Source organism: Panthera pardus, unplaced genomic scaffold, assembly GCF_024362965.1.
Source record: "Panthera pardus isolate Hobbes unplaced genomic scaffold, ASM2436296v1 HiC_scaffold_21, whole genome shotgun sequence".
In the NCBI taxonomy this organism is placed as follows: domain Eukaryota; kingdom Metazoa; phylum Chordata; class Mammalia; order Carnivora; family Felidae; genus Panthera; species Panthera pardus.
Genome location: NW_026526777.1, coordinates 60911476 through 60935096, shown reverse-complemented (window position 1 = coordinate 60935096; position 23621 = coordinate 60911476). Strand labels below are relative to the sequence as shown.

Genomic DNA, 23621 nt, shown 5'->3' with positions numbered 1-23621 from the left:
TTAATTGTTCTCACTATTAAAAATTAAAATAAACAATTTTTTTAAAGGAGAATAGAAAAAAGTGATCTTTATAATTTTTCAAAGAATCCAAATAATGGGTACCTCCTTATAAATGGAAGAAAGATAACAAATCTATTTTAATTATTCAACACAGTATGTAATATCCCTTATATATTACCAATGTTGAGATAGTTTGTATTTTAAAATATTACTTCAATCCCTTAAATCATTATAAGTGGTAAAGTCTGCCATCCACTTTGGCTGAACAATTTTATACAATACATTAGCCAAAATTCTTCCATTCCTGTACAATCTTATACGTGGGTGGTGATGGTTAGTTCTTATAAATTGTTTGAACACTTGCATATCACAAAATACAAGCTTCCATTAAAAAATAAAATGTTCACCAAATTTTTTTTCTGATTACAAGATTATGATTCCCAGAAAAAGAAACATTAATGTAACATTAAGGCTAAAACTGTCAAAAAGGAAGCCAAGATACACTCAAGTAAAGCTTTTGCTGAAAAGTTAATTCACTTCGTCTTTGAAACTTTATGATGTTTATAATGTAAGCAAGATACTTTGAGAGCCTAGAATATAAAAATAGATATTGGTAAGTTAACACTGTGATAATTTATTTTGTAAATGTTGATACGAGATATGTAATTTATTTTCTATCATTCAGATTTTCAAGTTCTGCTAAATTCTAAGGCTATGTTACTGGCAAGTTACGATACCTGTAGACATCTATAAAATATAAATCCTACTCTTCACAAAAGCATATAAATTCTCTTTCATGATCTAAATTCTAAACAACATTCTAAGGTTTTTGATCAAACCAATGGCATTCCAGTTTTACAATAAGCCAATACCTGCTACACATGATTCTATAGAAAAAGAAATCCATGTTTTAAAGAGATAAGATAATGCACAAAAATAAATTACCATCAATTTCAAGTTTGAAAAGGAATTTAAAGAAAGGAGGGAATATCAGAACATACGATAAGTAGAAAATAACTTACCTAGGTCTTCTTAAAGCAGAACATATCATGGAAAAGAAGAGCTTCACACACAGAAAGCTAAAATGGCACCTCTGGAATCCTTACAATGAAACAGATGAACTATTGAAATTATAATATTGTTGAACTGGAATGGATATGACAAATCTCTTCCAATCCCTTTATTGCTTAGATGAGAAATGTGAGTTAGAGGGGAGAGGGATTTGTTAAAACTCATAATTGGCTGTATTCCTTTTAACATCTCTTCACTGCAGTAGTTAACAATTTGATCGATGAGAAGGTTAAAGTCAACATCATTAGTGATAACCAAAGTAGAAGTAATAAATGTGTTGATAAAGGGGGTCAGGGAAAATGAGGGGAAAAAATAGCAAAGAGAACCTGCTTTTTTTAGTTCCCCCACAACTTCTGAATTTTCTCTCCAGTTATTTGAGCTGCAGTTGTGGCAACATTCTGGACCATAATCTAACATAGTTCCAAATAGTGCAAAGAAGAAAAACACTTTTGTTATAGTTTCATTTTCATTAACTGTCTGTGGATATAAAGCGCAACTCAGTTTTCCACCTCCTCACCACCTTCTTCTTTAACCCAACTAATCTCTAACATTAAAGACTTCCTAAAAAAACAAAGCTTGGAGGAAATTGAATGGGATGGATTAAGAAGATTAGCCAGAGTGGTAGAACTGCCTTGCAACCCTGTTGCTCTCCTAAAATTGCTCTCCCAGTAACCCCTCCTGTTCTTACTGCCTATAATTTTATACTCTCTCCCTTCCATTTTGTTTTCTCTGTTCCCTCCTTTGGATTTTTTTTGGAGGGAGTAGGGTACCAAACCTACAGTAACTCCCAAGGCTTTGTTCTTAACCCACTATCCTCTCTGTATATGTGAGGAGAGCACATAGAGTTTTATATCTTTAGTCTTCATCTCTATACTGATTATTGCAAAGTTTTTCTCTCCCAACAATACTTCACTTCCGTATCGTGATTGGTTAGCTATCATTGCTTTTTGATCACCTGACATTTTCCTTAAATTTAAGGAATTTATTTTCCAAAGAACTATCTAGGCACAGTAGTATCTCTCAATCATTTTTCTAAGTCATTGGCTCATAATGTGTACCAGAATCACATGGAAGACTTATTACAACACAAATTGCTAGTACCCACCCCCAGAGTCTCCAATTCAGTAGGTCTGGAGCAGGGCCTGGGAATTTGCACTTCTAATCAGTTCCCAGGTAATGCTGATGCTGCTGGTCCAGGGACCACACTTTGAGAACTATAGTCAATTTTTACCCTGGCTATGGTTACCAAATCCATTATTTCCACTTTGGCTGCTACTTTTCCTTTTATCAGATAAGTACCTTAGTTCAGATTCTCCTGACCTGACAATGCGGATACATTGAGAGTTGAATAACTGGTCCTCCTTCTTGGCTCCGAGAGGCATGTCACAGCCTTCTTGTGCTTGGGAACACTAGACAGAGGTGCAGCACTATGCCCAGGGAGGGGGGTGCTTTTTAAACAGTGATATCAACAAACAGCATAATGAGGCAAAAAAAAAATATGGCACTAAATAGATTGCAAAAAGGATACTTGTTTGCAGCACAAGCTGAAACAAGAAGGCAGAGTGTCATCTCATTCCACCCGAGTGGGGCAAGTGCATGTAGGGTAACTCAGACTGTTCACCACTTTATGCATGTGTACAAATGAACATGAAAGTCCTGTGAGTGTTGATTTTAGGGCCACAGATATTGCAGATACGTATTCCGCAACTATGGAAGCCGTGAATAATGAGAGTCAACTCAATTATGAAAGCAACTTTCAAAACCAGATGTAACAACAACAATGACAGAAAAGAACAGCTAATATTTTGAGTGCCAGGAGCACATAAACTAATGCATTTAAGTTAATGCACTTAAATTAATGCAGCTGAATGTCACAAAACCCCTATGAGATAGAAGTTTAAAGATGAGGGGACTAAGGCACAGAGACTAAGGCACAGCAAAATACTTTGCTTAGGTTTGCAAGTTAAAAGAATCACTGGTATCTGTGCCCAGGGAAACGGATCCACAGCCCACATCTTCAACCACTATGTATGAACAGCGGCAAATTTTCTACCATTTGCCAATAAGCGCCCTCTGCTCTAGTCAGTGTGGTCTCCCACTATTTAGCTATTCCTCAAATATTTTCTGAGCTCCTAAAAAATGTCGGGTGCTATGTTTGATAGAGGAGAGACAAAGGGTAAGGACAGTCTTAGCTTTAGGGAGCTCAGCTGTCTACGAGACATGCATAAGTCAACCATTATGGAAAAAGAAGACAGGTATGTGGGTCCCAGAGTAGGGATGTCAAAATGACTCTCTAGATTGAAGTCTCGGAAAGGGTCTAAGTGGAAATAAAGTTTAACATGAGTTTAGATGAACAGATAAATAGAAATTAAGTAGATTTTAAAGGCGGGGGAGGTTAGGATTATAAAAGAAACATAAAAAGACAGATATGAAGGATCCTAAACTAGACTATTTTTCAGAAAACGAGGGTATTTTTTAAGGCTGGAGCAAACAAAATGTAGGAAATAGTGGGTGGTAAATCCAAAGACGGAGAATGGTAAGGAAAAGCCTGTAATGCAGTCTCGAGGGTCTGATTTTTTTTCTCAAATGTTAGGAGCAGTCACTGAATGAGTGTCAGCAGATATCCGATATAAGTAAATGTGGATTTGAGAAAGATAACTCAAGGCCTTGTGGAGGAAGGATTGGAAAGGATTAAGAGTGGAAGCACAGAACCCTGTTGGGGACTATCACAACAATCCAGATAAGACTAGGCCCCTGGCAAAAGAGGCCCAGGAGATGGAAAGCAAAGCTGGTTGCTTGGGGAATACACTGAGTCACCTCTTACATCACCTGGTCACCTGGTGCCTGTCATATCCTGCCCCACAAACCCCATCCCCTGACAAAATGCCACATTCGCTTTCACTTTTGTGCCTTTATTCTCTTTTCTCATCTGAAATTCTTACTCTCCTTCCCTCCATCTGTTCGAAAACTATCACTTTCAGGACTTGATCTAAGTTTTACCCTTCCTAAGAAGCTGTCCTTAATTATAATTTCTCAAAAATATTCCTTTTTATTTTTTTAGTTCTGTAATAGAATATATACCAAACACCTCGGCAGAATCATATTACATCTTGCAAATCATTTCATGTATATGGAAGAGCCTGGGACCTTATAACTGTTTACATTTCCTTCAATATCTACCACAAATACCTTGCACACGGTACTTCAACAGATGTCCAATAAAGGATAAGCAACCTTTATAAGCTAAGAACTTTATGGGCTCAGCTATTCTTTCAGATCAGCTGCTTGACCTATTTGCCCTTCTCCATAGGATATCAACCATGTGGCCCAACAAACGAGCTTTATACCATCTAACACTCAACAAAGCAAAGATACAACCTCATTTCACCTCTGAGCCCTACTGCCCTAGAGAAAAGTGAAAACAAAGTGTGATATCTAATTCATTCCTCACATTCTCATCTTAAATTTTAACCATTTCTCAGATGCTAACTGCTTTTCATTCTTAAAATTAATAGAACAGTTTCTGTTTTTATTTCTAAAGTTAAAATGTCTAAATTTTTCTCTGAGCTAGTTGGGAGTTTCCACAAAATGAAAATATATTTTCCAGAAAAATCCTTTCTTCCCCTTCACATCTTGCCCAAATGCTACCCATTTTCAATGGCAGTGCCTCCACCCCCAGGCTGTCCTGCATCTCTTCCAGTCAGTCCCAACCCCCTTCCACCTTGCCCCTCCCCTGGTCCACTGGGTCAAAGTGTCAAGCACCCAAGAATTATCATCACAGATGACTAGATGACCCATGTTTTCTCCCTTCAACCATTTCTCTCTCTCTCTCTCTCTCTCTCTCTCAACCATCTCCCTCTACCTCTTTCTCTCTCTCCTTTAAGCCCTATTTTTCTTCCTCTGCTTTATGTTTTAGTTATTTACTTGTCTTTTAAATCATGATTTTGTGGGTTGATAATAACCATAGAAATTCATATTACTTTTTGCCTTGGAGTTTAGAAGGAACTTACATTAAACAATTTTTCCAGCCCTTTGATATGTGTAATACATTCCAACAAAATTCAAGTGGCTTCTTGTTTTTATGTCTCCATCATTATCCTTTCAGAATCACATTCACCCACACCTTTCTTTTGATCTGACCAATGCTTCTTTTACTCTCTAAATGTTTCTAGCCAAGACACATGTGAGTAATCCCTCAAGAACCATCAACTAGGCTACCTCACATTACTCACATCTTTTTCCTTGATTTGTTCCCAAATAAAGATGTTTCTGAAATAATAAATTGTACTGAGTCGTTATTGTAGAAGAGCACTATAACAGATACTTTAAAGGAGAACCAATGGAAAACAATATTTAATTCCTCAAATAAGTTTGCAATCAAATTAGGCATTGAGGGGACCAAGGAACACTGATCAGAGCAGGAACCTAAGAAAAGAGTTTTAAGCCAATTTCAAAGGAATTGAAAATGGACTGAAATAAGATTTTGCTGGTTTTCTCAAGTCAGAGCATTTTTCTGACTTTTGACAATTTGTTTGCATATAAACCATACAACATAAAGGGTAAGAGAGTGCTGATACTATTTAATTTCTTTTTATTTTCCAGGACTTTGTAAGAGACATGGCTATTCACTATTAATAAAAATTTTAATGAGTAGAGAGACTTAACTTCGAGTTGCCTGATATTATCAATTATTACCCAAAGCTAGAATTTTTAAAGATCAAATTGTATTCTATTTACCTTTAAACTAGCCCGTTTGCATTAGAAAGATGTGATGAGTTTCAGGAAGATGTTTCAAAACACAATTTTATGTGTTCAGTTGACCCTTTAACAGCACCAGAGTTAGAGGCACCAAACCCCCACACAGTAAAAATCCGTGTATTACTTTGACTCCCCCAAAACCTGTTGACTGGAAGCCTTAGTGATAACATAAACAGTCAATTAACACATATTTTGTATGTTATATGCTTTGCATACTACATTATTACAATAAAGTAAGCTAGAAAAAAATATTACTAGGAAAATCATAAAGAAAAGATAATACATTTACAGTCCTATATTTATGGGAACAAAATCTACATATAAATGAGCCTGCACAATTCAAACCCATGTAGTTCAAGGGTTGACTGTAATTTCAGAAGGAAAAAATAAGTCAAAAATTGGGTGGTAACCAGTTTTGTTATCATAAATTAATCTTTCATATAGGAACATTTTTTAGAGATTATAATTATCTATTTTAGAATATAAAAGAGTTTATAGTTTAAATAGTATTTCAAATACTAAAGAATATAAAACAGAATTGGAAGACAGTCTTATTTCAGTTTTATGAAATAATTCTTTAGACATAGATTTTCAGAGCATATCACTTAAAAATAAATATCAATAAATGAGGTCCTAAAGAATGTAGTTTTATCTGAAAACTTTCTCTAATTCCATAGGGCCATCAATAAAAGCACTCAGGGAGAAAGCTATAGTTTTGTTTTGTTTTTTTTACATGAGTACCAGCTGTATTTGCTTTAAGCATCAAACTCTTGGGCCACACCACACCCTTCACCTCCTTTTAGCTGAGAAAAGGCTTTATGAGTTATGTGGGGGGGTTTTTCCCAGGGATATAGAGCTCTCAGAATTATTAACTATAGGAAGAGAGTAAAAGTCAAAATTCATTCAATAAATTCCAGTGTGCTCAGATTGAGAGAACAGGTGCCTGAACTCACATCTGAAGAAAAATTTACAGGGTGCTTTCCAAACCTGCTCCACGCCTCTGACTAAGCAGTCCTAGTGATCTCGCGTTACAACCACAGAATAATGCAGGCAGCCTGGGATGAACCAGAAAGCCTATTCAGATCATCATTCATACAGAGCAAATGGACTTAAAACCTCTCATTTCCTTCAGCAGTGGGTAACATACAGAGATACAGAACTGCCATCTAGTGACTAAGTAGAAAAAAGCAAAGTGCTTTACATGAAAATAAAATTGTAAGTTTTTTTTGTTGTTGTTGCTCTTTCGTGTTTTTTGTTTGTTTTTTGTTTTGTTGTTGTTGTTGTTGTTGTTTTAAGAGTTGTGAAACGCTGGGGCGCCTGGGTGGCTCAGTCAGTTGAGCATCTGACTCTGGATGATATAGAGACTCAGGTCATGATGTCATGGTTTGTGAGATTGAGGCCAGCATCATGTTCTGTGATGACAGTGCAGGGCCTGCTTGGGATTCTCTCTCTCCCTCTCTCTGCCTCTCCTCTGCTCACGCTCTTTCTCTCAAAATAAATAAGCATTCTTAAAAAATTAAAAAATAAGAGTAGTGGAATACTAAAGTTAGCAAAAAAAAACAAAAAAACAAAAAAAACAAAAGTGGCACAATTGAGCACACCAAAGTTATACCAAAACTTAAAAATGTATGGGGAAACTAAGGAGCCTCTATATGTGCCTTTGAAACATAGCTTGATATTTGACTCTTATAAATGATATATTGTAAATATAATAGAATAACTTAAAATAAACTTATCGAACAATGTCATGATTTTGGCACAAATGGTATTAAATAGCCATAGGGCAATTGCTCATGTAAAAGTATAATTTTTATCATAGTGTAGCAAATATGAGGTATAAAATCAAACAGACCTCTATATTCAAATCCTGGCTCTTAAACCTTTATCAATTTGTGACTCTAAGTAAGTTAACTCCTATAAACATCTTTTTTCTTTATCAGTTAAATGAATTAAAATAGTTACTTTAAAGGACTATTTTAAGAATTGCATAAGATAATGCAGTAAAAGTGTATATGCATAGTAGATTGGTAATTAATTCTAGTTTTTTTATCATTTTGGTGACCATTTACTTTAAGCACGTATGAAATACACACATATTATCTAAGAAAAGAACCAGTCCATAAGTAAACTTATGACAAAGAAAGTAAACAATCATTTTTGAGGAATTAACCTCAGTTTCTCCCAAATACTGCTTCCTCTCCATTAATTTATTGTATTTTCTGGCTTATAGAGAGTTCACTGGCAATAAGGAAAGCAGATATGAAATTTAAGTTAATCTATTTCACCCCTAAATTTCCAAAGCTGTAACATCAAGCATTTGTAAAACACCCAGTGCATTGGGTTTCCTGCTTCTTACAATATATTTTACCATGGTTCACAGCTCAAGAAAAATAGAAAAATCACTATAATTTTACATACATGAATTGATACTTGAATCTTAACACACACAGCAATGTTGCATGTTTATCATTTTTATAGTATAAGTTATGTTTTGTTGAGGCTTTCTTTGGCATTATCATATGTAATAAAAATTCAATAGTATATGCCCTGGAAATAATAATTTAGAAAAATCTAACATATTATCAGATTACAACTTAGTCATGCCTCAAAAAAATAAAAAATAAAAAATAAAAGAAGCTGTAGAAAATGAGAGGATATTTTCAGGGCACTGTTTTTCTTAATTATTTTTGAATTTATTTCTCTGCCTCTGTTTATCTTTCTTCATCTCAATCACTGTTGGCTAATCATTACACAATTTATTAAATAACCATCAGCTCAGAACACCATCCCTCTCCAAAAGCCCTGGCCTTGTGTAGGTCTCTACTCTGACAAAAAGCTGAAAAAACATGTTTTGTGACACTATCCTTAAGAGTATCATTAGTCTTGGAGCACCTGGGTGGCTCAGTCAGTTAAGCATCTGACTTCAGCTCAGGCCTTGATCTCATGGTCTGTGAGTTTGAGCCCCATGTCAGGCTCTGCGCTGACTGCTCAGAGCCTGGAGCCTGCTTCAGATTCTGTGTCTCCCTCTCTCTCTGCCCCTCCCCAGCTCATACTCTGTCTCTCTCTTTCAAAAATAAATAACATTACAAGCTTAAAAAGAAAAAAACAGTATCTTTAGTCTTACAACAATGGCCAATGTAGCTACATTTTTTAATTATTACTATTTATTTAGTTGAAGTATAGTTGCCATATTAGTTTCAGACAGGTAAAACAGGTGAAGGGGATGAAGAGGTACAAATAAAATAAATAATAATAAGTAAGTCACAGGAATGAAAAGTACACTGTAGGTCTCAATAATATTGTAATAACTTCATAGCTGTATTTTTTTAAAGCATGAGTAAATTGTAGTTCTTGAACATTGTTATATTCTCATTGCTCCTCCAGAGGGAGCACAACCTTCATGTATGATTCAGGACGCTGCTTTTTCAAAAGGGATGTCAATTTTAACTTGGAAAAGCTCTCAAAAATTATCAAATTCTTTAATTTGACAGAGAAAAACACCATGTCCCAGAAATCCTAGTATGTTGTTACACACTAACCAGAAACAGAACTGGGCCTTGAACCTGGATGAGAATCTTCTCACCTTCCACTAGGCTGTGCTGGAGGATAGAGTCTTCTTACTGATAATATCTAGTACTCAGTTATTTTCAAAAGACTAGTTGGAAGAAAGTATAAATACATTTTTAAAAACTGGTTTTGTATCCAAAAGAGCAATTGCTATCTACAATTACTATTCTACATGTTTCCTTTCTTGCAGTCTTTTTTTCTTTAATAGTGTTTTGATTTCAAAAAACAAAAAAACAAAAACAAAATCTGGCTTCTTTAGTAAAAGAAAAACGGTTTCTGTGGGAATTAAACAGGCACTAACTAATGTTTCATCCACCGAGGTAACTTAAAAATATGATTTTATTTTAGAAAACCTCTGGCGAGTTCTTCAAACTCGCATCCATGTAACTATTAGTTCAGCCAGGGACATCTCCATGTGACATCTGGAATGGAAACTGTCCTGCTGGACCCAGCTTCTGTCAGGCCCAACTCTTTGGCTAGATACAGAATGATGCAGCTTCTAAAAAGCTTGTACTCCGTTCCACTTCAAGGTTGATTTTTTTTTCAAAGCCTAAATGGAAGACAACATCCCCTTCCACATGATTATATTTCCCCGAAGACTTAGAGAAATAAGGATGGCCTCAGCTAGCTGGCAGATGAAAAAGAAAATCAGAACCTGTCACAATTTTAAGACAAGTAAGAGAGAAAGTAAGAAAGAAAGGAAGTAGGATTCAACATCCTAATAAGATCTTCTAACTTCATATAAATAAATGGAACAAATAGAGAAGCCAGAAGTGGACACACAAATGTATGTTCAACTAATCTTTGACAAAGTGGGAAAGAGTATCCAATGGGAAAAAAAACAGTCTCTTCAATAAATGGTGCTGGAATAACTGGACAGCAACATGCAGAAGAATGAAACTGGACAGTTTCTTATACCATACACAAAAATAAACTCAAAATGGATGAAAGACCTAAATGTGAGACAGGAAACCATCAAAATCCTACAGGAGAAAACGGGCGAAACCTCTTTGACCTTGCTGCAGTAACTTCTTACTAGATGTGACTCTGGAGGTATGGGAAACAAAAGCAAATATGAACTACTGGGACCTCATCAAGATAAAAAGCTTCTTCTGTACAGCGAAGGAAACAATCAACAAAACGAAAAGGCAACCAACAGAATGGGAGAAGATATTTGCAAATAACATATTGAATAAAGGGTTAGTATCAAATATGTATAAAGAACTTATCAAATTCAACACCCCAAAAAACAAATATTCCAGTGAAGAAATGGGCAAAAGACATGAATAGACACTTTTCCAAAGAAGACATCCAGATGGCTAACAGACACATGAAAAGATACTCAACAATAAAGGTCTTCCCAAACAAAAACTGAAGGAATTCATCACCACTAAACCAGACCTACAAGAGATACTAAGGGGGATCCTGTGACACAAAGTACCAGAGACATCGTTACAAGCATGAAACCTACAGACATCACAATGATTCTAAACCCATATCTTTCTATAACACTGAATGTAAATGGACTAAATGCGCCAACCAAAAGACATAGGGTATCAGAATGGATAAAAAAACAAGGCCCATCTATTTGCTGTCTACAAGAGACTCATTTTAGACCTGAGGACACTTTCAGATTGAAAGTGAGGGGATGGAGAACTATTTATCATGCTACTGGAAGTCAAAAGAGAGCTGGAGTAGCCATACTTATATCAGACAAACTAGACTTTAAATTAAAGGCTGTAACAAGAGATAAAGAAGGGCATTATATAATAATTACAGGCTCTATCCATCAAGAAGAACTAACAATTATAAATGTCTATGCACCGAATACGGGAGCCCCAAATATGTAAAACAATTACTCACAAACATAAGCAACCTTATCAACAAGAATGTGGTAATTGCAGGGGACTTCAATACCCCACTAACAACAATGTATAGATCATCGAGACACATGGTCAATACAGAAACAAGGGCCCTGAATGATACATTGGACTAGATGGACTTGACAGATATATTTAGAAATCTGCATCCCAAAGCAACAGAATATACTTTCTTCTCAAGTGCACATGGAACATCCTCCAAGATAGATCACATACTGGGTCACAAAACAGCCCTTCATAAGTTTACAAGAATTGAAATCATACCATGCATACTTTCAGACCACAATGCTATGAAGCTTGAAATCAACCACAGGAAAAAGTCGGGAAAACCTCCAAAAGCATGGAGGTTAAAAAACACCCTACTAAAGAATGAATGGGTCAACCAGGCAATTAGAGAAGAAATTAAAAAATATATGGAAACAAACGAAAATGAAAATACAACAATCCAAACGCTTTGGGATGCAGCAAAGGCAGTCCTGAGAGGAAAATACATTGCAATCCAGGCCTATCTCAAGAAACAAGAAAAATCCCAAATACAAAATCTAACAGCACACCTAAAGGAAATAGAAGCAGAACAGCAAAGACAGCCTAAACCCAGCAGAGGAAGAGAAATAATAAAGATCAGAGCAGAAATAAACAATATAGAATCTAAAAAAACTGTAGAGCAGATCAACGAAACCAAGAGTTGGTTTTTTGAAAAAATAAACAAAATTCATAAGCCTCTAGCCAGGCTTCTCAAAAAGAAAAGGGAGATGACCCAAACAGATAAAATCATGAATGAAAATGGAATTATTACAACCAATCCCTCAGAGATACAAGCAATTATCAGGGAATACTATGAAAAATTATATGCCAACAAACTGGAAAACCTGGAAGAAATGGACAAATTCCTAAACACCCACACGCTTCCAAAACTCAATCAGGAGGAAATAGAAAGCTTGAACAGACCCATAACCAGCGAAGAAATTGAATCAGTTATCAAAAAACTCCCAACAAATAAGAGTCCAGGACCAGATGGCTTCCCTAGGGAATTCTACCAGACATTTAAAGCAGAGATAATACTTATCCTTCTCAAGCTGTTCCAAAAAATAAAAAAGGAAGGAAAACTTCCAGACTCACTCTATGAAGCCAGCATTACTTTATTCCTAAACCAGACAGAGACCCAGCAAAAAAGAGAACTACAGGCCAATATCTCTGATGAATATGGATGCAAAAATTCTCAATAAGATACTAGCAAATCGAATTCAACAGCTTATAAAAGGAATTATTCACCATGATCAAGTGGGATTGATTCCTGGGATGCAGGGCCGGTTCACCATTTGCAAATTAATCAACGTGATACATCACATTAATAAAAGAAAAGAACCATATGATCCTGTTAATCAATGCAGAAAAAGCATTTGACAAAATTCAGCATCCTTTCTTAATAAAAACCCTCGAGAAAGTCGGGATAGAAGGAACATACTTAAACATCATAAAAGCCATTTATGAAAAGCCCACAGCTAATATCATCCTCAATGGGGAAAAACTGAAAGCTTTCTCCCTGAGATCAGGAACACGACAGGGATGTCCACTCTCACCGCTGTTGTTTAACATAGTGTTGGAAGTGCTAGCATCAACAATCAGACAACAAAAGGAAATCAAAGGCATCAAAATTGGCAAAGAGGAAGTCAAGCTTTCACTTTTTGCAGATGGCATGATAATATACATGGAGAACCCGATAGACTCCACCAAAAGTCTGCTAAAACTGATAAATGAATTCAGCAAAGTCACAGGATACAAAATCAATGTACAGAAATCAGTTGCATTCTTATACACTAATAATGAAGCAACAGAAAGACAAATAAAGACACTGATCCCATTCATAATTGCACCAAGAAGCATAAAATACCTAAGAATAAATCTAACCAAAGATGTAAAAGATCTGTATGCTGAAAACTATAGAAAGCTTATGAAGGAAATTGAAGAAGATACAAAGAAATGGAAAAACATTCCGTGCTCACGGGTTGGAAGAATAAATATTGTTAAAATGTCAATACTACCCAAAGCTATTTACACATTCAATGCAATCCCAATCAAAATTGCACCAGCATTCTTCTCAAAGCTAGAACAAACAATCCTAAAATTTATATGGAACCACAAAAGGCCCTGAATAGCCAAAGTTATTTTGAAGAAGAAGACAAATTAGGAGGCATCACAATCCCAGACGTTAGCCTCTACTACAAAGCTGTAATCATCAAGACAGCATGGTATTGGCACAAAAACAGACACATAGACCAATGGAATAGAATAGAAACCCCAAAAATAGACCCACAAACGTATGGCCAACTCATCTTTGACAAAGCAGGAAAGAACATCCAATGGAAAAAAGATAGTCTCTTTAACAAATGGTGCTGGGAGAACTGGACAGCAACATGCAGAAGATTGAAACTAAACCACTTTCTTACACCACTCACAAAAATAAACTCAAAATGTGTAAAGGACCTGAATGTGAGACAGGAAACCATCAAAACCCTAAAGGGTTTGGAAAGCAGGAAAAGACCTCTCTGACCTCAGCCGCAGCAATTTCTTACTCGACACATCCCCAAAGGCAAGGAAATTAAAAGCAAAAATGAACTATTGGGACCTCATGAAGATAAAAAGCTTCTGCACAGCAAAGGAAACAATCAACAAAACCAGAAGGCAACCAACGGAATGGGAAAAGATATTTGCAAATGACATATCCAACAAAGGGCTAGTATCCAAAATCTATAAAGAGCTCACCAAACTCCACACCCAAAAAACAAATAATCCAGTGAAGCAATGGGCAGAAAACATGAATAGACACTTCTCTAAAGAAGACATCCGGATGGCCAACAGGCACGTGAAAAGATGCTCAACATCACTCCTCATCAGGGAAATACAAATCAAAACCACACTCAGATATCACCTCACGCCAGTCAGAGTGGCCAAAATGAACAAATCAGGAGACTATAGATGCTGGAGAGGATGTGGAGAAACGGGAACCCTCTTGCACTGTTGGTGGGAATGCAAATTGGTGCAGCCGCTCTGGAAAACAGTGTGGAGGTTCCTCAAAAATTAAAAATAGACCTACCCTATGACCCAGCAGTAGCACTGCTAGGAATTTACCCAAGGGATACAGGAGTACTGATGCATAGGGGCACTTGTACCCCAATGTTTATAGCAGCACTCTCAACAATAGCCAAATTATGGAAAGAGCCTAAATGTCCATCAACTGATGAATGGATAAAGAAATTGTGGTTTATATACACAATGGAGTACTACGTGGCAATGAGAAAGAATGAAATATGGCCCTTTGTAGCAACGTGGATGGAACTGGAGAGTGTGATGCTAAGTGAAATAAACCATACAGAGAAAGACAGATACCATATGTTTTCACTCTTATGTGGATCCTGAGAAACTTAACAGAAACCCATGGGGGAGGGGAAGGAAAAAAAAAAAAGAGGTTAGAGTGGGAGAGAGCGAAAGCATAAGAGACTCTTAAAAACTGAGAACAAACTGAGGGTTGATGGGGGGTGGGAGGGAGGGAAGGGTAGGTGATGGGCATTGAAGAGGGCATCTTTTGGGATGAGCACTGGGTGTTGTATGGAAACCAATTTGACAATAAATTTCATATAGTAAAAAAAAAAGAAAAGAAAAGATACTCGACCTCACTCATCATCAGGGAAATACAAATCAAAACCACAGTGAGATACCACCTGTCAGAATGGCTAACATTAACAATTCAGGTAACAACAGATGTTAGAGAGGATGTGATGTAAGGATAATCCTTTTGCAATGTTGGTTGGAATGCAAACTGGTACAGCCACTCTGGAAAACATGAAGTTTCCTCAAAAAATTAAAAATAGAACTACCCTATGACCCAGCAATTGCACTACTAGGTATTTATCCAAAGGACACAAAAATGCTGATTCAAAGGGACACACGCATGCCAATGTTTATGGCAGCTCTTTCAGCAATAGCCAAATTACGGAGAAAGCCCAAATGTCCATTGACTGATGAATGGATAAAGAATATGTGGCGCGCGCGCGCGCGCACACACACACACACACACACACACACACACACACAATGGACTATTACTCAGTGATCCAAAAAAGAATGAAATCCTGCGTTTGCAACAGCGTGGATGGAAATAGAGGGTATTATGCTAAGTGAAACAAGTCAGAGAAAGACAAATACCATATCATTCCACTCATGTGGAATTTAGGAAACAAAACAGATAAATAGGGGAAGGGAAAGAAAAATAAGATAAAACAGAGAGTGAGACAAACCATAAGAGACTCTTAAATATAGATAACAAACAGGGTAGTTGGAGAGGAGGTGGGTAGGGGAATAGGCTAAAGGGGTGATGGGTAGTAAGGAGGGCACTTGTTGGGTATGAGCAGTGGGTGTTTTATGTAAGTGATGAAGCACTGGCTTCTACTCCTGAAACCAATACTACATTATATGTTAACTAATTTAAATTTAAATGAGTAAATTTTTAAAAAAAGATCTTCTTACCTGCTGAACAGCATCTGAACATTTTTTTGGAGTTTCCAAAACAGCAGACTGAGATTCTGGTTTGAAAAAGAAAAAGAGTCAGTATCTTAAAGAAGAAATTTCCCAATTCCGCAATCAGAAAACAAAACTAACTAAAGCATATCTTTAACCAGAAGTACCAAAAACATCCAGTTTATCTTCCAATTATACTTCTGTATTATAAAGACACGACTACTTTTCAGCATATATAACACAGGTAACGACTAATGCTCACGTCATTATTTTTTAAATTAGAATAGCCTCACGCCCTTCTTCAACACACCAATCATAATTATTTTTCTCAACTGCTAGCATCTATTTTGTGCTAGGAAATACCTATTGAAACATTCACTTATATTATTTACTTAGCTCAAGTCTGTACAATGATAGAACTCATCAATCTTGAAGGATGGGTTCAGTTGTCTTATCTATTCACAACTTTCCTTCTAATTTCTTTTTTTTTTTCTTATTTTAGAGAGAGAGCACATGAGAGAGGGAGAGAGGGAGAGAGGGAGAGAGGGAGAGAGGGAGAGAGGGAGAGAGGGAGAGAGGGAGAGGGAGAGGGAGAGGGAGAGGGAGAGGGAGAGGGAGAGGGAGAGAGAGAGAGAGAGAGAGAGAGAGAGAGAGAATGAATCCTAAGCAGGCTCCACATTCAGCACGAAGCCCGACATGGAGTTCAATCCCACAACCCTGGGATCATTACCTGACCTGAGCTGAAATTAAGAGTTGGACGCTCAAGCCCACTGGGCCACAAAGGTGCCCCCTACCTTCTAATTTCAATAAGAGATCATGAGTACTACCATCGAGTAATAAAGGATTCTGAAAGGATTTTGTTCCTTTATTTGTCATTTCAGAGTCTATGAGACTGTAAATTCATGCTGGAAAACCTAAGGGAAAACAAATTCCAGGATTACTTTTCAAGCTAAGGGACAATTTCTTCTAAGTGAACCTTGCATGAACATTGTAAAACAAAAAATAAAAACAAAAGGGCCTTCAGAAACCCCCAGTGCTCCATGGAGTAGAGTCTGAAAACAACTCATTGTGTCCATCATCGACAATTTACAGTTGAAAAATCAGAGACACGTAATATAAGCAATTGGTGGGAAGCTGGAAGACTAGAGTTTCTCTCCTGTCATATGTCTCCCCAACCACAGCTAGCATGCAGATCAGACTCCTGACAAGAAATAGCAGTCACTCTTGAGGATAATTTAGACATTCCTAATTTAGCAGCACTCTAGTTGATACATGTGACAATGCTCTAGCAAAATAAAAAAGGGCTTATTATTAAATTTTATAACATATTGTTAAACTACATTGAAAGTTTCCATTTCACTGAAATTAAAGCACAGGATCTGTACAGGCTCTTGGCCTTCTTTCACTTGTCCACAGTCCCTGACCTCTCTGACCACCTCTGCCTTTCCCTACCTGCTCCTGTGGCCACAACAGTCTTCTTGCTGCTCTTTAACATGCTGCCATACTCCCTCCACAGGGTCTCTGCTATAGTGGGATATCTGTATGTCTCCCTTGCCTTGCTCTTTCCCTAGGGCTTTGTTCCAGACTTCCTAGCAATCTAGTGATGACCAACCTAGTGGTGATCTGACCCACTGTAGCACTTTTCATTCTGTCTCTTACTTTCTTTAACATGGAACATCACATAATATACTACATAATTCACTTGTTTGCCTCCTAATTATTATCTCTCTTACTCCACTAGAATATGAGCTCTATGAAGGCAGTGATTTTTGTCTTTTTTCCCTCTATTGTCCCTGGCATCTAGAATACTGCCTGGCACACGGTAGGGGCTTAAAGTATTTGCCCAGTAATTATAGGAGTGAATGGAAGAAGTGATCAAAAGAATGATCAAACCATGAAAGGAGGTATCCTGGGAAAGGAAAAAGGGGAGTAAGAATCTTAAAAGGGGCAACATAGATATCACTTTGCCTTTAGCTACTTCCTGCACCTCAGCTAGGAGTGTATCTTTCAAAACAAAAATCATTGAGAAGAGCATAAAGTAGTCACCGACAGATGTCACTGCGGCAATAGAACATTAACAAGTGGCCTTAAAATGCAAGCATTTTCCCAGACAAGTATTGCATTTTTTTCAAGTAATAAAAAATGGATTCTTCTTTCTTATCCTGACAAATCTCTACTCTGAACTTAACACCAGAGTTGGCCAATTTTGAATAAGGGTCCTAAAAACAAAGCCAATCAGCAGTTAATATAAAGCAAATACAAATGCTGGAACACTTTTGTTTTTAGTTACCTACAAATCCCCAAACTCAACAAACTCTAGATAAAATCCTGGGGCTTTGTTTTGATGGAAAATGCTTTTCTTTCTCTTCTTCCTATTTTGATAGTGCAGGGAGAACCCAATGGAACACCAACAGTTCTTTGCATTAGAAATACATACAGTGTTTCCTACCTTTTTCCCTATAGCTCTAGACCTGGTGACCTGCCCAAAAAAGCAAATTTCTGGGTTCTGGTGGTAAAGAATGCAGACATTTTACCGGAACAATGAACTAGAAAGACAACCCAGTCATTTTCCTGAATCCTCCTCCTCCCAAACTTTTAGTTTCCTTCTGTCGAGAGGTGTGTTGTATGTAAGCAATGAACCATGGGGATCCTGCCCCAAGTCAAGAGCACACTGCACACACTGTATGTTAGCCAATTTGACAATAAATTATATATTTTTTAAAAGTAAAGCTATGCTTGTCAGTCAATAAATAAATAAATAACACCTGAATTAAGTTCATTCTCCCACCCCCTCCCTTCCACTATACTTCTTATTTCTTTGAATCAGTGTGTTACAACATCTAAGGGAAAGTTATGGCAAAAAACACTCTCTTCAGAATCATAAAATGAGGCATAGGAATTCTAGAATGTCAAGATTTTAAGATGAAAAAGATGTGTATAGAATAACTGCATTGCAAAACAAAGGTAAAATCAAAGAGAACCAAGAGAAAAGAAAAATAAGAGTTAAGGAGAAGACAAATAAGAAAGAGAAAAAACAAAGCAGGCATAGTTAGGAGAGAATAAAGAGAAGCATGAGAGATGACACTAAGTGTTGAGTGAATCAAAATGGCATGTTTGCTGCAAATGATAAGTAAGCTGGTTTCTGAGTAGCTACTCAAGGCTATAAAGTCATTGGGCAGGTAGATTTAAGAAATCCACTTAGTTCTAACATTCTTAGATTGATCACCTCTGTTACAAAATCCCATGACACTTGTTACCAATATTCCCCTCTTCCAGCATCCAGGGCTTTCGGGAATTGCCTTCCACTTAGATCTGGAGCTGACAGTCCCCATTACATATTCATCAACCAAGACGGTTCTTTTCAAAGAGTAACCCAGTAACAGCTCTCTCAAAGGTACATTTAAAACTGCCAACTCTTTCACTCACCCTTCTTAAGAATTCAGTAACTAGACTGTTTAAAAACTATTACTGTGAAGCAAAGTAGGAGAAAGAACATTCCTGACAAAACTTTAAGTGTTCTAAATAATCAACAATCTAAAATTCTGGGCTCCCCATAATTCCTAATATGTTTCAGAAACAATCTCTTTATCATCACAAAATAAGCATAAGACTTGTATAACAAAACATACGTGGATGAGTTTGGCATTTGTAGAGAGAAAGAAAATGAGTAGGATATGCCTTTCTGCCATGAATGGAAAATAAATTAAATCACCTCTTTAAGACATAAAGTATGACTTCTAAAAAGGAATTAAACAGTCTCTAAAGAGTTTTATAGCATAATTACAATGCATAAAAGTCATTAAATAAAATACATAAAATACATAAAATGCACTTATGTAAAATCATTAAAATAGTTTCTTTAATACATCAATTTGATTCAAGTCTAGTCAATTTAACTGAGAAAGAACTTATTAAACTTAAATAATATAATTTATGATTAGCTGCCTAATATATGGCAGATGCTTTTAATTCTGGTATACTATGTCCTTCCACAAATGGAGATGGAGTTAAACATGTAATTTTCCTAAAAGAAACAACTTTATGTCCTGCTTATTTGAGTATCTCATGGTATGGATATGTCCCCTCAATGCCCACAAAGAACATTGACACACAATATTTAGCTCGCATATATAAGAGAGAAATGCAGGCCAAAATCACAAAAAATAAATTTGAAAATGAAGAATTATCTATAGGAGACATGGTCAATCTTTTCTGGTACATTTTATCCCTTGATCAAGTGGGAAGCTGAGAAATAGAACACTATCAAATCTTCCTGGGCCATTTATAGAATTTCTGCATTACTCCCAACTGAATGTGTATTAAAGCATTCAGACTACTCCTGGAAATGAGTTGATGATACTGTTTGCATTATAGCACACAGAATCTCTCTTATTAGGAACCACCAGAAATACTACTTCTTTATATAAAAGTCCAGAAAAGACACTGTCGCTTTTAACCTCATGCACACAGAGAATCATTAGAGAATTGTCCCCATTTCCCTTTCTACTTTAAACCTAAAGAAAAATTTCCAACTATCTTTGAAAACTACAAGTCCTTCTGAAGAATATTTGTATACTAGCTGACTTCAGCTTCATCTTATTGTTCCATCCTAAATTTCTTTCAGTTTGATTTATTTTCTTTTGTCTTCCTTTTGTACGCCTTCAAATCTATTCTGGAGCAAAGGTGGGTTACAGTCCTTTCAGCTAACATGTAAACATGATTTTTAGGATTTCTATATAAAAAGTCCCTACCATGTTTCTACCAGATTTTCTTCTACATATTTTCCTCCAGGATTTCTGTCCCCCAAACTGCCTTCCTAAATACTACTCTACTTGGCCTTTCACATTTTCGAAGAAAGAGAAGGGGCTTGGTGTTTCAAAGACGTAATAAGTCCCCACACACATCTAGACATCGTGCCTCTATTATGCATAAATTTGAAAATTAAAGTTAATAATCTCTTTGATTTCTGTGAATCCAGTGAATAACTTTTGAAACTTGGTATTGAGCCCAGAAAATGGTCCATGGGCTGTTTCAGCACACACACAAAACTCTCTCAAAGGCTTGCATTTATGTGCTAAGCAGATAGTTATTTAGATCTTTTTCAACAAAAGATCGTAATTTATTGACTTAAATATTTAAACATATACTATGTGCCCAAAGGTCTTGAAATGTTGGGAGTCTTCAACAAAGACAAATATACATAAACAGATAAATTAAAATACATAAGTAATTTGAATGATAGAGATATGAATAAAATGTCATGGGACTCCAGAAGAACAAACAACCATGGAGGGTGGGGAGGGTGTTATATATATAAGTAAAGGAAAATGAAGAGATAAAAGAAAGAGAAAACAAGATAAATGGAAAGGTTTTCTTCTTATCAATGTTTCTGCCACCAAATTTTGCAGAACAATGCTCCCCAATATCCTTTCCAGCTAGGCTTATCTTTCCAGGAGGCATTCTATAGACTTCAAAAGGTCAATTTTCACACCTTATGCTGATCTGTGGGAAAAAATGCCAACTGCAAAAGATTCCCAAGAATCTGCAGCCCTTCTCCATATCACTGGTGGGGAGAGAAATCAAGGCCTTACCTTGACCTCTGCAACTCAAATCCATATATAGGAGAGCTGGTTCTTTCATCAATATATGAAAGGTGGATAAAAACCTCCCTCACAGAAGGGATTACAAAAAATTAAGTCAGAAGCATGAGAAAAGCAGAAGAGGCAGCAACAGAAATCTGAATTAGCTGGAGATGTGAATTAGTAATAAATATTAAAAAGAGCCCAAGACCAAAAAAAAAAAAAAAAAAAAAGGCAAGAAACAAGTTTTCAAAAATTTTTAAGTGTATTTATTTATTTATTTATTTATTTTGAGAGAGAGAGAAACAAGTGAGGGAGGAACACAAAGAGAAGGAGAGAGAGAGAAAAAATCCCAAGCAGGCTCTACACTGTCAGCACAGAGCCCAATAGGGGCTCATTCTCATGAACCATCAGATCATGACCTGAGCCAAGTCAAGGGTAGGACTAATTGAGCTACCCAGTTATCCCACAAGTTTTTGATTTTCTAAAATGTAACTGAAAGTCTTTCTTCTTCAGAAAGAAAATAAAGTCATTGAACTCTTTTAAACTAAAATTGAAAGGGGCCACACGTTGCAAATACTGACTTTCACCATGATGTCACTACAAAACAATGTATAGCAATTGTCATTAAGTGTACTGCAAATAGTTAATAAATGGCCCCAGAATCAGAATACCCCATGGAGTCACAGCAGGAAAAGTTTAGAAAAGTGCCAGTATATCATTTGAACAAAAGAAAGCTATATAGCTATTGAGGTTTATAACAGATCAACTGGAGAAAAACAAATCACTACATGAAATTATTTTCTACTTACCCCCATCATCCTCTTCAAGAATGCATATTTTAAAAGGATACAAGTTATTATATTAAAAATTACTTTCTCTGTCATTTTATAAGCTACACCAAACAACAAAGAAAAAACTAAGTTACAAATTTCCTAGTATCAATTCCAACTATTATCTTTTACCAAACTAAAATGTATATTATCACTACCTTTCAATCTAGTCCTCCTCCAGTATACAAAATCAATAATATAAAATATTTCATAACATTTTTAAAGTACCTTAAAATTTTAGAAGAGAATATAAATGTTTCAGAAAAGTGGAGAAAGACATACTAGAGAAGAATAAAATGAAAATACCACACTAATCATGATGTAAAACACAGGACATTAAGAGAGTTAAGAGAACTCTCAATGAAACTGTAATTTAGTTCTTCTGTATCTATACCTGGCTATTTCCTGCCAAGTAATCAATGTAACTTTTAACATGAATAATACAGTGTACTTAACAGGATCAATACTTTTAGTTGTGTGGGTTTTTTTTTTTTTATTTTTAATGTTTATTTTTGAGAGAGAGAGCAAGTGGGGGAGGGGCAGAGAGCGAGGGAGACACAAAATTTGAAGCAGGCTCCAGGTTCTGAGCTGTCAGCACAGAGCCTGATGCGGGGCTCAAACTCATGAACCATGAGATCATGACCTGAGCCGAAGTCGCTCAACCGACTGAGCCACCCCAGGAGCCCCTGTGTTTTTCTTTTTAAAATGAAATACACTTTTATGTAATTGCTTTATTCTCAGGTGCCATCATGTTAGAACCCTTCATCTCTGAAGATATTTGCATTAAGGAATCTACCTTGGCCCTTGATCGACTGTACTGTGTTATAAGAAATTCAGAGCCCTGCATGGAACAACATTTCCTACCTCCTATCTTTCATTTGTTGCTCATTTTAGGGAGTACAGTCCATCTAGTGAACACTAAGCAGTGTTTCGAAAGCATCTGACATTAAAAAAGGGTCATTCTGGGTTGGGTGTGGGCCCCCCATTCTGGGCTTCAGTAGAAAGAAGAAAAGACATAAGTGCATCCCTCCAGAGACTAGGGTAAATACAGGATTATAAACACTGAGTTTGCTTTGCAGACCTTTGGAAAAGAGCCTAGAATAAAATCCTTAACACTGTGGGTTATTGTTGGTTTTAAAGGGAACTCATGAGGAAGTAATAAATAATGATGTGAAATAATGGAAATAATTATAATAACCATAGCAAACACTTATACCAAGCCCAATGCAACATTCTGGATGCTAATTCTATGCTTTAACATGCATTAACTCATATAATTCTCAAAACAGCCCTATGTAGTAGATGCTATTCTTACTGACATTTGACAGATGAGGAAACTGAGTACAGGGATTAAGAAATTTGCCCAAGGTTACAAAGCTGGTAAATGATATTTCATGCTCATACGCTATACCCGGTTA

At 36.4% G+C, this 23621-nt stretch overlaps 1 protein-coding gene across 2 annotated transcripts in view; it reads right to left on the bottom strand.

The window, feature by feature from the left end:
- Positions 1-23621, bottom strand: part of FMN2 (formin 2) — a 376950-nt gene that overhangs the window by 258053 nt on the left and 95276 nt on the right. For both annotated transcript variants that reach the window (XM_053909367.1, XM_019423300.2), the window contains exon 4: positions 15801-15856. In XM_053909367.1, the coding sequence (XP_053765342.1) occupies positions 15801-15856 (56 nt within the window). The remainder of the gene's footprint in view (positions 1-15800; positions 15857-23621) is intronic.